Source organism: Peromyscus maniculatus, chromosome 12, assembly GCF_049852395.1.
Source record: "Peromyscus maniculatus bairdii isolate BWxNUB_F1_BW_parent chromosome 12, HU_Pman_BW_mat_3.1, whole genome shotgun sequence".
NCBI lineage: Eukaryota > Metazoa > Chordata > Mammalia > Rodentia > Cricetidae > Peromyscus > Peromyscus maniculatus.
The window spans coordinates 46,843,732-46,861,460 of NC_134863.1; the positions used below are offsets into that span (position 1 = coordinate 46,843,732).

The following is a 17,729-nucleotide window of genomic DNA, read 5'->3' on the forward strand; positions in this document are numbered from 1 at the left end:
ACCATCACACAGAAAACAGAATTATAGCCATGGGAGTGAGTGAGGGTCCCTTGTCTGTATTACAACATACTCTCCAGTACCAAAGTTGAGTGAAATCCTGATGCCCTGAATAGTAGCTTTTCAGCTGAAGGCAACAATGGGTTCTATCTTCTAAGAACCCTGCTTGTTTGGAACGTCTCAGTTCTTGGGTTGCAAGACCAGAAAGAGCTTTCTGCAATGTGCCAAGCATTCCTAGTTGGGGGGCGGTTTTTGGACACTGACTTCTGTTTGCGTCTCAGGAGACTTTATGGTGTATTTCTAAAGAATAGGAGGCTCTTTGGTAGGAGGAGTCTTCTCTCTGTTTCACTAAAATCAAAGTGGTTCCCTAAGCAAGGATGGTGGCACATACTGAAAGATCCAATGCTCTCCTTTTACAGTTAGTCTGGAACTTACACAGCAGTCTTGGATACTGACTTACGAAATGAGCTGTGGAGAGCTTTGTCAGTTCTTGCTGTCATTGCCATATAAATTTTAAACCTCTAGCTCTGGGGAGAATGCATTCCACACTCTGCTATGTAAAGGAGTCTCAACTTGGATTTCCATCACGAGTGTGTTTACATGATGGAGTTATTAAAGCAAGAGCTTTTCTGCTTGAGTGGTCATGATTTATTTTTAAGATGGCATAAGGCAACAGAAGCAGCTGCTCAGAGAACGAATTTGTGTAGCACGCTCTGACAAGGCGGCTGGATCCAGATGTAGGTGTCACCCCGACAGAAAGAGAGCAGCAGTTCTCAACCTGGGGGTTGAACAATCATTTCACAAGGGTCACCTAAGACCATCATGGAATATCAGATATTTACGTGATGATTCATAACAAAAGCAAAAATACAGGTGTGAAGTAGCAACAAAAAATAATTTTGTGGGTGGGGGTCACCACAACATGAGGGACTGTATTAATGGGTCGTAGCATTAGAAAGATTGAGACCCACTGAAATAGAGGCTTAGACAAGTATGTAAGTGGCCCTGGCTGAGGGCGCCAAGTGAGAAGCACAGTGTATAAAAATCAAGTGTCCTAGCAGTTTAAATAAAGAACTCTGCCAGCTGTAGTGGGAAGGGATTAATGAGGTAGATGTGTTTTAAAAATCATTCTTAGGGAGGTTTGGAATGAGAAAGTGACTTTTATATTTATGCTGAGTTTTCAGTGGAGGCTGCTACCAGGCAGATGGAGAAAGGTGCTGTGTGTTTTGGCTAACAAATTAAATATTTCTCCTCAGTAATTGTGTCTGTTAATTTCATGATAAACTTGAAAAGCATAAAAAAAATCTGCCTTATAAATATTGGTTGACACTTAGGCATGATAAATCACAAATTTTAGAAATGAATTTAAGATATTCAATTAGAGGGTGTGTTTTATTACTCTTCAAAATGTCTGAATAGACACTTTCTTAATTGGACATTTTATTTATTATTTTTTTTGCCAGAATTTTTATTTGGGAGTTGGTGTGGTTTCAGTCCTTTGATTTCTAAACATTCTCATAATCCCGGGGTCCTCACCTTCTCCGGGTCTGACAGTCGGTATCACCACCTGGGGGAGTTAACATCCAAACCTCACAACAGAGGGATGTTGAGTGGCCCGAGACAGCAGCGAGTGTGGACTGCATCTCTGTGGAGCATTTCTTTAGCTACAGATCTTCCGTGTTGTTTGAACTCAGCAGAAAGGAGGTCTCTATTTCCAGCTGAAGTTCACAAGAGCAAACAAACCACCAGAAGCTCCCCAGTGTGAAGACTCCCCAACTTTCCCAGCTCTCGCCTGTTCTTCCACCTCACTTTCCATGCGAGATGCTTTTCCTCAGTTGGTTTGGTCAAGGAAGCTTGACATTTGTTTTCGGCTTGTTTTGTATGCACAACCCAATGCATTTCTGGAAAACCAGAGCCGCCTCCTCTCTCTTAACTTGTCCCTCCCACACAATGAGAACTGTTGCCCTCCTGTGTTAACCCACAAGATGGTATGACACAGCCCTGAATTGCTATATTTTTTTTTTGAATTATGAAAGCAAGTCATTTAGTTCCTAGAAAGTTGCTCTATGACAACTTCTGTTGTCACTCCCCGCCCCCAGCCCAAGTCAATCCTTGCTTTTTCCAAACCTACTCCTTTCCCTATTCAGACTACCCGAGTCAACTCTATCCGAGCTGTATAAATAAGAGAAGGATTTACATTGTAATGAAAGCCAATGAATGCCAAATCAATTCCTTTCTTTCTGTGAGAGATAAAAGCTCTTGTTTTTTTCCCCTAGGCTTGAAAAATACAGTTAATTTTAATTTGCTTCTTGAAAGAAAACTCCTTTGAGTAGAATAGCACAAAAACTACTAGAAATAGCCTGTTTTTTTTCCCCTCCCAAACATCAAATAGCCAGCATGGAATAAAATAGTTTGTTCACATCTGATTTGACCACTGGAGGGTTTGTTTATCATACCATCATCATATGTTATCTAATTTATTAAGCAGTTCATGAAACCTGAGACTATGCTTGGATACGTATTGATATGCTAACCCAAATGGATCTTGTTTACTAGCAATATGTACTCGTAACCACAGACAGGGTGCACCATTAGAACTTGTGGCCCTTTTTACACTTGAGTTTCTTATCTTTAGTGAAAGAACGTGAGGTCCAGCCAAGCCAGATACCGTTCAGCACTAACAGAACACAACACGGGAGAAGGCATGTTACCTGCTTCTCACTTCCGGGGGTGAATGTGGTTGCTTTGTAAGAAACAAAATGGCAGTTGGCAAGACATTCAGAACACCTTCCCGGGGATGTGCTAGGGACAGCCATCGGGTATGTGTAGTGAGAGCCCCAGCAGAGGTGAACGGCACAAATGACAATCCTCAGCTCTTGCTGGGGTTTATGCGATGGGTGTGAGATGAGCAAGCCTCGGCACCATCATCCAGAGGAGCCTAAACCTTCATCAAGGAGCGAGCTTGTCTCGTGGTAAAGGATGCCTAATTCCTGCCCTTCAGCACTGCTTTGACATTATTTGCTTTCATTGCAGCCCCAGAGCCTGAGACTCTACCATCAGCAAAGTCAACAAAGGGTAAAGCTGCTTCCTTGAATCACACTGAAGAAATGGCCTGTATCTCTTTCTGTGTTCAACTTTTGTCCTTAGATATGTGTTACTTTGAAAATACTTAACTGCCCTTCAGATTTTTTTTTTTTAATTTTATTTTTGCAGCTGCTTTTTGCAACAATATCTGCCCTGTGCCTGGGCTTGGCTGAATAGAGGCTCTGGGACACCCATGAAAGCCACACTGCCTTGGATGTGACTCATTCTTTATTGTCCTGTCTTATATTCAAGGAGATTTTCCTTAGCTTCTTCTAACTTGTTATTTCCAGTGGAGACTTCTGGCTTCCCCAGGCATAATTGTGCTTCCCTCTGGGAGGTTTTTTTTTTCCCCCCTCACTTTTCAAAACGCTAACATTTACAGACTTTCTTGAAAAGAGCAATGATCATTCCAGATCTGAAAACTCGGATGTGTCACTAGATGATGCATTAGGAGGTAGAAAAGAAAAAGAACAACAAAGCCAACCCTTATAGCATTTTTTTTTCTTCAAAAGCAAACCAAGCAAAGAACCCCGTTCTGGTGCCCTTCTAGCCAATTACGCACATTTTCCTTCACAAGAGGTCCTGGTTAGAGTATTGCATCCACAGCTTCCAAAGAGCCATGCCTCTGCCCTTTTTTTCCATTTCGTTTTCCAAACTTTAGCTGGCTGCATTTTTATTCATTTTGTCTAAAACCACAGGAATTGATTTCAGTAGAAGAGGTTACTTCTCGTGTGGATAAAATTTCACCACTTTTAATTTGCTCAAGCTAGAAGTTAAGAATTGAGTGTCTCCCACATTTAAGTTGATTTTACTTTTCTCCTGTGACTTGATTCCTTCTTGATAATTTTGTGTGTGGTTTAGGGTCCCAGAGCTCTGGGAAAGTGTCCGTAACAACGTTATCTGGACACACAGTTACTCCTTCTTTCCTTAATGGCTGGTGTCACTATTGGCAGATTCACATTCATGGGATGATACATCAATGTCCATTTGTCTATGTGTTCTTGGTTATCCTTACAAATTTTAAATCCTATACCTCTAGCCTATAAGTATATCTCATTTAAAAAATGCTTCCCTTGATATAGTTTCTAAACTCATTTTTCCCTATTGTTTATACATGGACTTTTTTTACACCAAGCAGAAAAAAAATCTCCTGCTTTGGAATACTAAGCCAAATTTTAATTTTTTACTCTTACTGTGTCAGCAAAACAGCCTTTCTCATGTTCTTCCTGATGGTATAGGTTTGAAACTTTTGTGTGACCATCTCATCCAAACTATACACTAATTTTGAGATTTTCCAAAATTGATTTCAAAGTGATAGAATAAAGAGATCTCTTGGGAAATGTACAAATCTTTGACCAAAAAAAACTGTGAAGAGAAAGAGAAGGATGGAGGGAGGTGAAAGAGAGAGAACAAGACAAGGGTGGTTTAAAAGAAAAAAACACCCTAAGTTCTACTTTTCATGTAACTGGGTGATGATAGAAAGTGGCAAAACTGAATGTGTCCAGATTGAATCAAAAGGATTAAATATGTGACTAAATGACATGTATCATTTACTCTCGGTTTGTAGCACTATTCTTTCTCTGCTAACTAGACATTTTCCTTTCTTTAGCTCCAACAAAGACCAAACGACCAGGCCGCCTCCGCCCCCGTCCTAAAACCACACGTAGTCCAGAAGTACCTGAGTCCAAACCTGGTAAATGTGGTATTTAGGGTTCCAATGACCAGGGATTCAGTGCGGAGGCTTCTAGTCTGTTAGCTGCCACCCTCCCAACAGCTGGGCTTTAGGGAACAATATGGCTGGTTCGCATAGTTGAGCATCTGTATACTCTCTGCATTCCTATCAGGTATGATGCATCCATATCTTTATTTGTGATTAGTTAGTGTACAGTGTGAAAAGTGGCCCACTTGGTGGATTATTAAAGCAAGAATCCTTAGAGTCTTACAGCTGATACCTCTCCAGGACAGCTGAGGTTCAGAAAAGCAGCAGGGAAAAGGGGGTAAATGGGAAAAGCCAAAGTGGAATTACCTTCAGAAAAAAAGCACAGTTTGCATATAGCTTTGGCCTTAAGGCACAGTGTTACCTTCCTTGGGATGCCACACCACGGTATAACTAGTCGTCTTGGCGTTTTGCTTCCACAGCTCGGGAACCTGCCACTGTACCGCTGGTACCCACAACTGGTAATTCTGCATCCTCTCTTGCTTTCTCGCCATTTTATTTTTTTCTCTTCACGGTCTCCAAGCCAGGCATGACGGAAGTTTTGTCACTCCATCACGCTGTCAACCATGCTTCCCTTCATTTCCTGTGTGGGTGGGAAGAGCCTGAGCACCGGAGAATTCTTCCAGTACACTCTGCTACAGTAACGCAGGGAAGGTCTGTGGTCTTGAGCACAGCTTCCCCGTTCCCTGCTGACCCTCTGTCCTTTAATGGCATGTCCTGGTGTTCCTCCTCGCAGATGTCTGTAGTCTTCTGGACTAAACAAATGGCATACATTTTCCAGTGCTGTGGCTTTCATTGCTTTATTCATCCCGCCTGTAAGACTCTGAAAAGCTGCACATTCCTATTGGAGAATGTATTTAGCATGTTTGGATACCATAGACTGGTTCTGATCTGGGACCCAGTATGAAACTGGTAGTTGTCTTTGCAACTTGAGAATATTAAAAGTTCCAAGATGGCTTTTATTCTTTTTAGTGGTAATGCCATGCCTCTGATTGTTTCATTGTAACTTCTCAGAATTCAGTTAGTCTCTGGTCATTTTAAGAAATTCCCCCAGATCAGTAGCCATGTGTCATTATTTCTTATGTTAATAGCAGATGTTTATGGCTAATTTTCCAGGTTTCTTCTTAAACAACTTTGAAATACTCAATCTTACTGGTTTGTGCTTAAAAAAAAAGTTGCCAGCAAACAGTAAAACTGATATATTTAATCCTTCTTAAATACATCATTTAAGAAGAAAGTTGTATGATAGTACTTTTACTCAAAGACACATTTTAAGCATTTCCTTAAGACTATTCTTCTGGGGACTGGAGAGGTGGCTCAGAGGTTAGGAGTACTGGTTGCTCTTCCAGAGGTCCTGAGTTCAATTCCCAGCAACCACATAGTGGCTCACAGCCATCTGTAATGAGATCTGGTGTTCTTTTCTGGTGTGTAGGCATACATGCAGACAGAACACAGTATACATAATCAATCAATCAATAATTTTTTTTAAAAAAAAGACTGTTCTTCCATGGAAAACTAATGGTGCAAATGAATGGCTAAAATGAGCATTTCCACCCTTCCTGGAACTGTTTTTATATTTACACTGAGTCTTCACTGAGTGTTTCTCAGCTTATACATCCTCAACTTGGACAGTCACAACCATGCCCATTATGCTAATTTTAATACCTTTTCTTTTAGTTCCCAAACTGTCCCAGAGACCCAAAGCAACACGCAGGCCAGAGGTACCCCAAATCCAGCCTGGTAATCAACACTTTCAATGCCTTAGCATGTAAATGGGAAAAGGGTCTACAAGTAACATTGTTTTCCACACCAACCGCTTAGCTGTGACACTAATTGCGGTCCTTTTTCTTCTTCAGATTTAAAACCACCAAAGCAATTGCCTCCTAAGCCCAAAGCCACACCTGACATGCCACCAACTAAATTCGGTAAACGTAATTCCCATCGCCCTAGCTTAAGACGCTTTTATCAGTGGAAATGACATTGAAAGAGTTTATATATTTGACTAATTAAAGAACCGAGTATCCTAATTTTGTTCTTTATCTTCTGAAAGTAGATAAGAAATAAGAACATTTAATACCTGATAGTCTTATAAACTTTAAAAAAGCATTTTTATGCCTTTCTGAGTTTATAATGAAAAGAAGTTAGACTTTTCTGTCCCTGGGACAATTTAAAGTGACTTTGCTAGCTGTTTTTGGGTAGTACACATAGGAGGGGACATGTATTCCTCCCATATGGGCACAACCAAAGAAAGACTTGCCACATAGGGATTGGCTTCCTCTGAAATAACCTGTTGGCATCTTAAATAGTAATTATTAACTGGGTGGCTTTCTACTATATTAAAAAAAAATAGTTTTGAAAAATCTGTTTACAACTGAAATTTTCTCCTAAGATTCCAATTAGTATACAACTAAGAGAGCGTCTCATTATAAATAAGCCCATCAGTTAGCAATCTACATCAACCTAGATTAAACTGCGCTCAACGTCTCTGAATTAAATATTATGAGTACTTGAGATTGTTTTTTCTTCATCTGTGTTTTATGTTTAATGATGCAGCCTATGAGCAGCCTGCTACACTTGGAACTGAAGCCCCTGCCCTAGCCATAGGTAATAAATGTTTTCTTAACTGACGTTTCCTGGAGATTTCTCCACTGATCCCTCTCATCATCTGTGTGTTCAATTTAATCATCATTCACTTATTTGTTTCTGAGAAGTACGGGCTGTTTTTGGCAGGGGCCATGTTAGCATCCCGACGGGCATCCCTGTATCTTCTCCGCCAACAGCACCTGGATGGTACACTCCCTTTGATCCTCAGGGTCAGATTGCTCTCAGCACTTGCTGCTGCCAGAAGTCAGAAGGCTCTGTCCGTCCGTCTTTCCAAGCAGCGACTTTCTGCAGCCCCTGCTTGTGTGTGTGTGGGAACAAAGAGAGCTGGTTGGAGCTTGCAATGATGAGCCGTCATTTCTGATAATGGTCCTTTCTCCTTGATTCCATACTATTCAAATGCAAAGCGTACCTTTCTGTTGAGAATTCATCTTGTGAAAAGACGTTCTGACAATGTCTTCCTCCTCTTGTCCCAGTTTCTTTCCATCTCTGTGTGCCGTTAACTTGGACGCTGCTCTCTGGTGCATTTTAATCTAGCTTCATGCTTTGGTTCCCTGAACCATCTGGGAAAGTCAGTCTCTCTACCAATGCTTAGAGGACATTAGATAATAAGAAATTTGAATCTTACGTGGAATCTCCTAGATTTAATGCCAGAGTTGTAAATTTTCATTTCTGATCTATGAAGACTTATTTATAGAAATCGTATATACTGAGATGAAAAGCTGCATTATTTCCTTTTCATTCTGAATTATCTTTATTCTTTCAGTGTGTGGGGGGGTGGTCTCTAGGAGTTGAAACTAGGGTCTTATTCGTGTTACACAAGTGATTCATTGCTGAGCAATTTCCCCAGTCCCCATATCTCTTCATACACTGGGTAATTGCATGCAAATTATCCATTTGAGATAAGTACAGAAACATAATAAGCACCACATATACTGTGAAGAGAAGGCAGGCATTTACATCTATCTGTATGATTGGCACAGATCTTCAGAAAACAAGACAGTTAGCAATACTTTTCCTATTCTCACAACCACCACTCCTCCCAAAATTAATGGTGGTGAATGTCTTTGAGATACAACAGAAAACTCTGTAGCTATTTTCAGAATAATTTAGTATAACGCATCCTAAAGCTGTAGAGCCAGAGTGCCATTCTAGGTAGGTAGACTCAGACAGTCCAATATAGGAAAATAACTTTTCAGTAACTTCATTCTAGGTGAAATGGTGTGTGTGTGCCGGATAGGTGGGCATAGAATCTGGCCGGCTACAGGCAGTAGTATTCCCAGACATCACAAATGCTTTTAAACATAACAATATTGTAGTCCTTGTCCACCTCTGTGTCAGAACTAACATCTTCTAATTTAATAGGTAGAAGACTTTTGGAGTCTATTAACCTAGCAGGCCACTAGCTTTCACCGATCCAAAAACTAAGAATGTCATCAGAGAGCATCTTAGGCCTACAGAATAGCTTTCCCCATCTTGCTGTACCTGCCTCTCTGATGTACCCACCAATGTATTTTAAATTTGCCTTGATTGATGACTTCCTTTGTTCTTTAAAAACAATAAAAAGCTTTAGGAACCTGTTTCCACATTGGAATGTGGAATTTGGGGTAATCTAAATCGGTGTTTCTGGGCCATGGTCATTCAAAATATCTGTCTATAGAGTAAACTATCTTTACTCCTTTAAGAAAAAAGTAACAGGCTTAAAATGTTTCACCTTTAAGATAAATCACTGTGTACATTTCTTAATTTCTGTCATGTATTGCTTTTGGTCAGTTACTACCACAGACATTGAACCTGTAATTACGAGAACCAAGGCTCCGGCGACAGCATTAGGTAATGACCTCTTAGTCTTTATACACGGTCTCCATTTCTGTCTGGATTGAGGGGATTTTTCTTCCACAAAAATGTCTTATCATTTACGGTATTTCTCATTTCAAATATATCAAGAATCCTTAAAGGATGTTACTTGGTTATAAGCCTCTATTCAGCTCCTTAGCTACCCACCCCCGTTATCTGTCTTTGCAAATGCTTCACAGAGCCCATGAATCTATTCAGTACTCAGTAGGAGTCTACATTAAAAATAAGTTTCTGATCTACTTCAGAATGCCTACCCCTTAAGATATTCTTGAGTTATTTTTTTTTTGAAGATATGAAAGACCGTGGTCATATGCAGGTGATTTTAGGAACTGTTACATACATATAGTAATACTAATTTTAATGGCTTGTATCCATAAACTGAGTCTTTTTAAGGACAGTTACCCAGAAGCAGGTTAGCTGAAGTCTCCCTGACGTGATATCAACATGTCATGTTTCAAACTCCCTTTGGGGTCTGGAACCTCTTTGATGCTAGCAACTAACAATAAAAATTTCAGAATAATAAAAACAATGTCAAGTGGTCTGTCTCCACTGTCAGGAGACCAAATTGTTTTACATATATATTACCAAGAAAGAATTCCAAATCAAAGAGACATTTTGTATCTCAGGTTTCAGACACCTTACATTCATGTGTCATCTTTCTTTAGTTCTGAAGTCACACAACCACAATAACCACTTTGCTTCTCCAGCCCCCAAAACACCACAACCAAGAACTCACCGTCCACGTCCTCCTATTCATAAAGCCACCCCACGCCCAGAGATACCTCAGCCTAAACCAGGTAAATGTGGTTCTTGGCTCCTGTAGCTCTTCATTGGATGTGACAGAAGTTACGCAAGTTCCACTTGCTACTGAGGGTGAAGACTTAAGCCATAGGACGCAGTTGCTACCAGCATGGTTGCTATGCCCAATCCCTATGGCTCCTTCATGCTGCTGTCATGAGGAAGTCCTTGATGCCTGAGAGTTTTATATGTTTTTTCCTCCAACATTTAATTATTCTTTGCTCTTTGATTATAAATTGGAAAAATATCTACTTAGTATATTTAAGAGCCACATGCTTTATTAAATGCCACACTAGCATCTGTAGACTATGCATTAGAGGTAGCAAGTGACTTAGCTGAACAATGAAGCAACTCTTATTCAGACATTATAAATATAAATAAAGAATAGGAGCAACATTGGGTAGTCACTGTTTCACCAACTGTTGGATACATAATTCATTCTTAAGTAAAAATTAATGTATATATGGGCTAATATGTTTAAGGTGAACCTGAAATTTTTAGCCTTTATAGATTTGCCAGCAAGAATGGGCCTGACTCCTACAAACAGAGAGAAGAAGGCACCATGTATGGGAGTAACAATAGCAAGATCAGAACTAGAAGTATAGCCTGACTGAGAAGGGCGATATTTGCTTAGTTGAACGATGACGTTACTTTTGGAAAGCCCACAAAGAAGATCAGTGATTGCTCTGAGCCATTGGCATGTCCTGCTACCCTTCAGAGCCAGGTCTTTTCTGTATAATGAAGAGATGTAGTAACAAGTTCTGTGGACTAAGGACCCTCCAGGTTTAGCCCTTGGTTTGCCTTTGCTCAAACATAGGTCTTCATCTTTTCCCAAAGTGGACTCTCAACAAAATCAAGCCTTGTCTATTTTGGTTATTTTTCACTGTATCCGAGTAAATGTATCAACAATTGTGTTTATCATGATTCCAGGATTTGTTTTCTAATATATAGTCTTATAAATTATGCTTTCACATTAATTTCTTATAATTGTTAAATAAGATGTTATGACATACATAACATTCTTCTAAGAGTTTCCTATCACATTATTTACTAATGAAAATGCAATCAAAGCCTGTAGTCAACTGTAGAAAAGCAAGCAAAATCGCCATTAACGATATAGAAATGCTAAGGATAGGACTGTGGTTGTATAAACATCTGTGGACTACTTTAAAGGTTTGGGTTTTTTTTTGTTGTTGTTGCTGCTGTTGTTTTTGACTATAGAACCAATGCTACACTGGTAAAGCTCGTATTCAAGAGAATTTGATGGATTTTCTGATGTGTTTAACATTGCCTTGTTTTAAATTGCTTTTGATCATTTCTCACAGCAGAATTGGGACCTATCACTCCTGAGCCATCTTTAGGTAATGATTCTTGGTATTCTTCTGTGAGTGCTTTTGTCTGTTCGCTGTTGAGCCTCACTGTGGTTGCTAAGGAGATTATGGTGGCATGCCCTGTTTTATCCTGAAAGTTTTCTTACCATTTAACGGAAAGGTACCTTGGCTTAATTCAAGATGGGTATCTGATCCATGCACCGCCTTGAAACTGTGTCAGGCTGAGGCTTTGATCAGGCATGACACCGGGTCCTCCTTTAGGCCTCCAATGCAACAGCAGGAATGGTACAGTCAAAGTTGTCTGAGCAGTTTCCTTCCTCCATTTCAAGTTCTGTGGAACTGGTTTTGGCTCTGCTGATGTTTCAGTGGCTTTTAAAAGACTTACTGTAGTAAACCACCAAGCACAGAACTTCCCCAGGCACAGTCATATTAAATTAAAAGCATCACTGTGAGGTTGGTTCAAACTCACATCTCTAGAGTTGAATGTGGACTTATAACCAATTTAGAGTTAGATATATATTCAAGGAAATGGTGAGAGGTCCTAACTTACATTTCTTAAATGTAATTTATCTAATATTTTTTACCTCTGAAGGATTCTCGACTATTAAAGAAATCTTTTAATATACTAGAGGAAAAGCTTCAAACCCTAGTGACAGGATTTCTTAGCTTAAACTATTAATTATATTTTTTAAGCTTAGACAGGATACATCATCCTTGTCATAGCTTTTGGGCTCATCAACACCATGTTAATACTAAGTTCTCTTCCATCAGCTTCAACAACAACAAAAAAAGCCCGCCGCCGCCTACGTCCTAAAGATAAAACCATACCCCATCCAGAAGTACCTCAGACTATATTGGGTAAATATGTGATTTATTCTGTATTAGAAGGTATCCAACATATCTCTTTAAGGTCAAATATCTCCTGGTTTGCAAGGAGAGCATCACATGCCTAAACATCTTATGCTTCTTTCTTAAGAATATTGACTCTCAATGACCATTATGTTTGTTTTTCTTACTCTCTGATTATAGTCACATCTCAGAGATGAGACTGCTCGGTGTAGTATTGAGCTGAAACAATCTGGTCAAAGCTACTGCATTCACTAAGCTTGCACTCACTCTCCTTAGCCACCTCAGCCCTTGGCTCTGAAGTAGGAGCTGTCTTATTTACCACTTAGTTGACAAGACACCAGAAAAGAAAAGCTGCTCCTGCATAACCAGAAAGTAATGTAAGGCAGCATGTTCATGCTGGCATAAAATAATCTGAGCAACCCAAATGCTACATATTGTGAGCTTTGTGAAAATTTAGATTAAAAAATCCAAGATAGAAAGCCGGGCGGTGGTGGCGCACGCCTTTAATCCCAGCACTCGGGAGGCAGAGCCAGGTGGATCTCTGTGAGTTCGAGGCCAGCCTGGGCTACCAAGTGAGTCTCAGGAAAGGCGCAAAGCTACACAGAGAAACCCTGTCTCGAAAAACCAAAAAAAAAAAAAAAAAAAAAAATCCAAGATAGGGCTGGAGAGATGGCTCAAAGGTTAAGAGCACTGGCTGCTCTTCCAAAGGTCCTGAGTTCAATTCCCAGCAACCACATGGTAGCTCACAACCATCAATAATGAGATCTGGTGCCTTCTTCTGTATACATAATAAATAAATCTTTAAAAAAAATCCAAGATAATTAGTAAAAATTAGCACAGGATTTGAAGGTTGGAAGGATGAAGGCTTACACATGGAGAACTTGGAGAACTTGACTTCCCAGACAGAGGATAAAGTATCAATGCTCTCCTGTCCTGCCACAGAATAAATTAAAGAGACTGGGGGCTGAAATCTTCAAATTGATCCTATGGGATTTAATGGTTCTCACTTCTGCACAAGATCATGTTCTTTCTATAGAACTAAAAACTTTAGTTCTTTTCATAGAACTAAAGATAACCCAACCCAATGATGACAAAAACTACGAAGTGGTTCTTCATCTTGTTAAGTAATAGTGTGTGCTCCAAGGATGTCACCTCTTAATGGGTGTGGTTCTAGCTTCCTTATAGCTATGAACAACCATCATTGATAAACCATAGTGTGATCTCAATACTTCCTACTTTTTCCTCCTTCTCATTTTACATCCCTGTTTCTCTGTGTCAGCTGTTAGCAAGCTGTGGGTGTAGCACATACTCAAAGGACAGTATAAATACAAACTATATCTGTAGTGACAAATAGTGTTGATCACAGGGACAGAATCACTGGAAATCACCATAGAGTCTCTAAACTGCATAATGTTAATATTCAACTATCTAAACTGCCCATTGCATCTGGCATTGATTACTATTTAGAATGGATGTGTTTTTCTGATTTTGCCTTTTGTAAAGGTTCTGAGTGTCATCCTATCTTTTTCTGATGGTGAGTCAGATTTTCTATATAGGGTCTCATGTTAGTTAAAATTGGATAATTATCAGCAGTGGGATTCCAGAGTCGATGTCAAGGAGATGTGCCAAAGGCTGTGACTAACCTCTGAATCAAATGAGTATGTAGTGATTCTTTGGAGAAGTATTTAATGAAAACGCAATATTCATTTTCTCCAGTTAAGAATATTTTTTAAAAAAAATGTTGCAACTCAAGAAACCTTGTTTTTACTGGTAAGATGAATTTTCTAACATTCCGTGCATTCATAATGTCCCTCTGATATCTTTTCTTCTTATGATCAGTTCCTGCTACAACCCTTGAACCAGTTATTAGAACTGAGGCTCCAGGAATGACCTTAGGTAACGACATACCATGTCCTTCCACATCTGCATTTCTTCCTCATTTTATCACCTTCATAATCACTGCTTCTGGGACGTCACAAAGCTTCTGCATCTTCTGGTCCCTCAACTGCTTAACCATGTTTGAGTGTTCAAAGGATGTCTTGTCTTTATGACATCTTTTATGATGTTTTGTTTTTATGACATCTTGTTTTTATGAGAGCCAATTTATTGAAAAAGAATACATACATATACAGATATAGGCTCACTGACACACCTTCAATCTTTTTCTATCTCTGCTTCCGTGTATCATGTTAACCACATGCACATTTTTGTTATGGGGTATCCGTCTCTGTCCGTGTCTACAAGGGAATCTATGTACCGTCTCGGTTGCGTTAATCTGTGCAGTTCTTGTGATGTAATAGTTTTTTGTGAAGTTGTCAATTTCTGTATTTTGACCATTTTCGTGCTTTGTCTGATTTTTCCACTTTAGGGAATGATAAAACTTAGTTTTGGTGAGGATGAAAATAGAAAATAGACTCAAGGCTGGTCAATTGAAGTCATTACGGCTTTGTTAGCATGAAACCAACCCCAGTACCCCCATGCACTCCGTTACTTTGTGTTTTGGAACATTTCTTCACTCAGGAACCCTTATGAGAAGCTATAGGAAGTATTCTTGATATATAGATTCATATTTCTTCAGGAGTTTTGTTTCTCAAAGAAATGCAAGTGTTACAAAAGAGCTCAATATCAAAACAGAGACAAACATTACAAAGCTCAAAAGGGAAATTTCTTGAAGCTCAAGAAATCATAAGAAATGTATTCCCAGTCAACATTTCTAAAATCCAAAATACTATATTAACCTGAGATTTTCTTCCTTCAGCTCCCAAACTGCCTCAACAACCAAGCCATCCACATCCAAAACCTAAAACGACAAGGAGTCCGACAGCACCTCAGACAGAACGGGGTAAATGTGTAGGGCCTGTGTTAAGAATCCCGGTAGTCCATCCAAGCAGGTCTTACAGGAAGTATAATGACAGCTGAGGGTCAATAGCTCAGGCAGGGGAGAAGGAGAGATATTTCAATGGCTGAAGTCCTTATGTTCTGTGTGCTAGAATTTTCTCTATGGTGGTTGTTTTTCTGGCAATGCTAGTCGTTATCAAGTGTCCATGGTAAATATGTACGCACATGAAACAAAAGAGAAGGAGTATATGTTTGCACCAGTGGGGAGTGATTTATCAGTTATTGGTAAGTCTTGTGAGTCATAGTAGGCATTCAAGTCAGACAACAGTAAACACTTTCTGTATGGTGCTAGAGAACAGATACTTCCGGCTTCGTAGAGCATATGGTCTCTGCAGCATGCTTTTGTGGTTTGTTTCCCCCAACTGCTTATAAATATAAAAGTAATTCTTACAGGGATGATAACCTGGGGGAGGGGGAGGATAAGGGGGAAGTTCCAAAGGGCAGAGAATGCTTGACAGCCAGTGAAAGGAAGCAAATTTCCTCTTATGAAAAAGATAAGCCTTCCAGGAATTGAATGGTTTTAATGAGGCTCCTGCAGCTAATGGCCTATAGGACAAGTTGAAAAGTTCTAAATGTTAAACTTGGGAGCTTAGAGTAACACCAGAGAATTGATTTACGGCCACACTGTCTTTGAGTATTGGACAAGGCTGCCCTGACATGCCACAGATAGAGCAGCTGCCCCTTGTAATGTTCTCTTGTGTACTCAAGTTGGATATCTTCTCCATAAGGCGAATTTGGTCTAGATGTTAGTCAGCTTTGTTTGTTATAACAGAACGATCAGCACCTGCTACTTACAAGCGAGAGGTTTGTCTAGTTCAAATACTTGAATGTTCGTATTTTAGAGGTACATCACAGACTCTGTGGTAACAGTTATTCCCTGCTTGTATCGCCTCATGGCATGGGGCTGTGGTGGGTGCATGTACAACATCTAGAAAGTGATCATATTTCAAACCAGAAGCAGAGATGACTTGAAGAGCCAGGTTTTTGCTTTTATAATCACTCTGGAGAGCTCAAAGGGTCACACAGAACTACCAAGGTGTTGTGCAAGCTGTCTCATGCCCTCAATGACCTAAGATCTTCTCACTAGATCCTACTATCCAAAGGTACCATTACCTTGTAACCATATTTGTGGACCTCAGAGATTCAAGCCTTATTCAAATGATCTATTTGGGTACATTAAGTAATCTCAGATCATTAGAAAATGAGGACAACTTGAAGGTACTTTATATAAACTTTGTAGGCCTGTACCTACAAAGGTTTTGGTTCCACTCCTAAGAGATGAGTTGACATCTAAGAGCAGAGACACTATATTCTTTTAGTTAGCCACATGGCTTTATGTTTCAGACTTGTTTCTATTTGGCTAGAATTCTTTTTGAATGAATATGGTAGGTTTTTATAAGTTTTAATGTTTGGAGTGGACCTTTTGCTTATTTTGTTTTTGTTATTTTTGGATAGTTTCTACTCCAGTCTTTGAACCAGTTACTCCTTTAAAAGAGGATCCAGTGGCCACAATAGGTAATGATACACCTAACTCTCAGCAAATACTTTCTCTGTTCATTGTCAGATTCATCCCATGCTGCCACCCAATTACATTCATCGTTTTGTTTGAATTGAATGTTGAGCAGTACTTGCCTCTTGTTTGTTGGGTGCCTAGGAAGCCGTGGAATGCTTGAATCTAGTTTGGGTTATCAGTCTGCCTCATAACTTGCTTTACAGTATTTACATGTTGCTTTAAGGTTTTGGTTTAACCAAATTCTTGGTTAAGACCAGTTTCCTATATCTTTGATGTGTCTATCTCTAATTTGTGCAAACCCAACTATAGCGGGCAAATTTCTTTTGTTTGTTAGTGTGTGAGCAAAGTGATTTAGCAGACTGAATAGCATAGAATATCATCAGGTTACTAGCTTTAAATAGTAAACTCCATCCTTAATATGAGTTGAAGTCCTCCCCGTCTTCACCATAGTTTTAATGATTCTCAGCCATTTTAGCCCAATCAGATAACTGTAGAAGAATTTTTTGAAAATACTGATCTTGTCTTTCTGAATTAATAATTTCAATTGATATGTCAGTATTTTCCCCCAAGGGTACTTTCAATAACAAAAGATGCAATAACATATTATAGGGTACTGCTTTCATATATTGCCTGAAACCCAAGAAAAATTTGCCAAGCTTTGTAATACCTGAAGATTTTTTTAAATTTTGTAATATACTAAACCATAACTTTAAAACAACTCAATCTTACCTCTTTTTAGCTCCCCAAAACATATGAAAGAACACAAACTCAAAGCCATGGTAGTCTAGATATACTGGGTCTTCTAGATAAACAAGGGGTTCTTGGTTCAAGGAACCTAAGCACTAGGCAATGGTTGTAAATGTCACCTTGTTATGGGTTCTCCCTAGAGAGGGGACTCTCAGAAGCATACTAGCAGCTAGCAAGGCCTTTACAATTGGAAGAGGCACATAGAATCCTTTTAACTAGGAGTAGTATGAAAATTGTTTTACTTCTCAGTCTGGAGGCGAACGAAATCCTGAGAAGCTATTTTTGGAATGGCTGCCTGTGTATTTCTTAACTTCAGAACTGTTTATGCAGTCATATT

At 39.5% G+C, this 17,729-nt stretch overlaps 1 protein-coding gene across 35 annotated transcripts in view; it reads left to right on the forward strand.

Annotated features, from left to right (window-relative positions):
- Abi3bp (ABI family member 3 binding protein) overlaps window positions 1-17,729 on the forward strand; it is a 208,344-nt gene that overhangs the window by 124,016 nt on the left and 66,599 nt on the right. For 13 of the 35 annotated variants that reach the window (XM_015989185.3, XM_076549010.1, XM_076549019.1 and 10 more), the window contains exons 19-31: window positions 3,031-3,072; window positions 4,691-4,774; window positions 5,221-5,259; window positions 6,476-6,538; window positions 6,655-6,723; window positions 7,352-7,402; window positions 9,173-9,232; window positions 9,964-10,053; window positions 11,380-11,415; window positions 12,157-12,243; window positions 14,074-14,130; window positions 14,993-15,076; window positions 16,588-16,647. The exons of 2 other annotated variants lie outside the window; for them this stretch is intronic. In XM_015989185.3, coding sequence (XP_015844671.1) covers window positions 3,031-3,072; window positions 4,691-4,774; window positions 5,221-5,259; window positions 6,476-6,538; window positions 6,655-6,723; window positions 7,352-7,402; window positions 9,173-9,232; window positions 9,964-10,053; window positions 11,380-11,415; window positions 12,157-12,243; window positions 14,074-14,130; window positions 14,993-15,076; window positions 16,588-16,647 — 822 coding nt within the window. The remainder of the gene's footprint in view (window positions 1-3,030; window positions 3,073-4,690; window positions 4,775-5,220; window positions 5,260-6,475; window positions 6,539-6,654; window positions 6,724-7,351; window positions 7,403-9,172; window positions 9,233-9,963; window positions 10,054-11,379; window positions 11,416-12,156; window positions 12,244-14,073; window positions 14,131-14,992; window positions 15,077-16,587; window positions 16,648-17,729) is intronic. 20 more of the 35 variants (XM_076549024.1, XM_076549028.1, XM_076549021.1 and 17 more) reach the window with 16 other exon arrangements.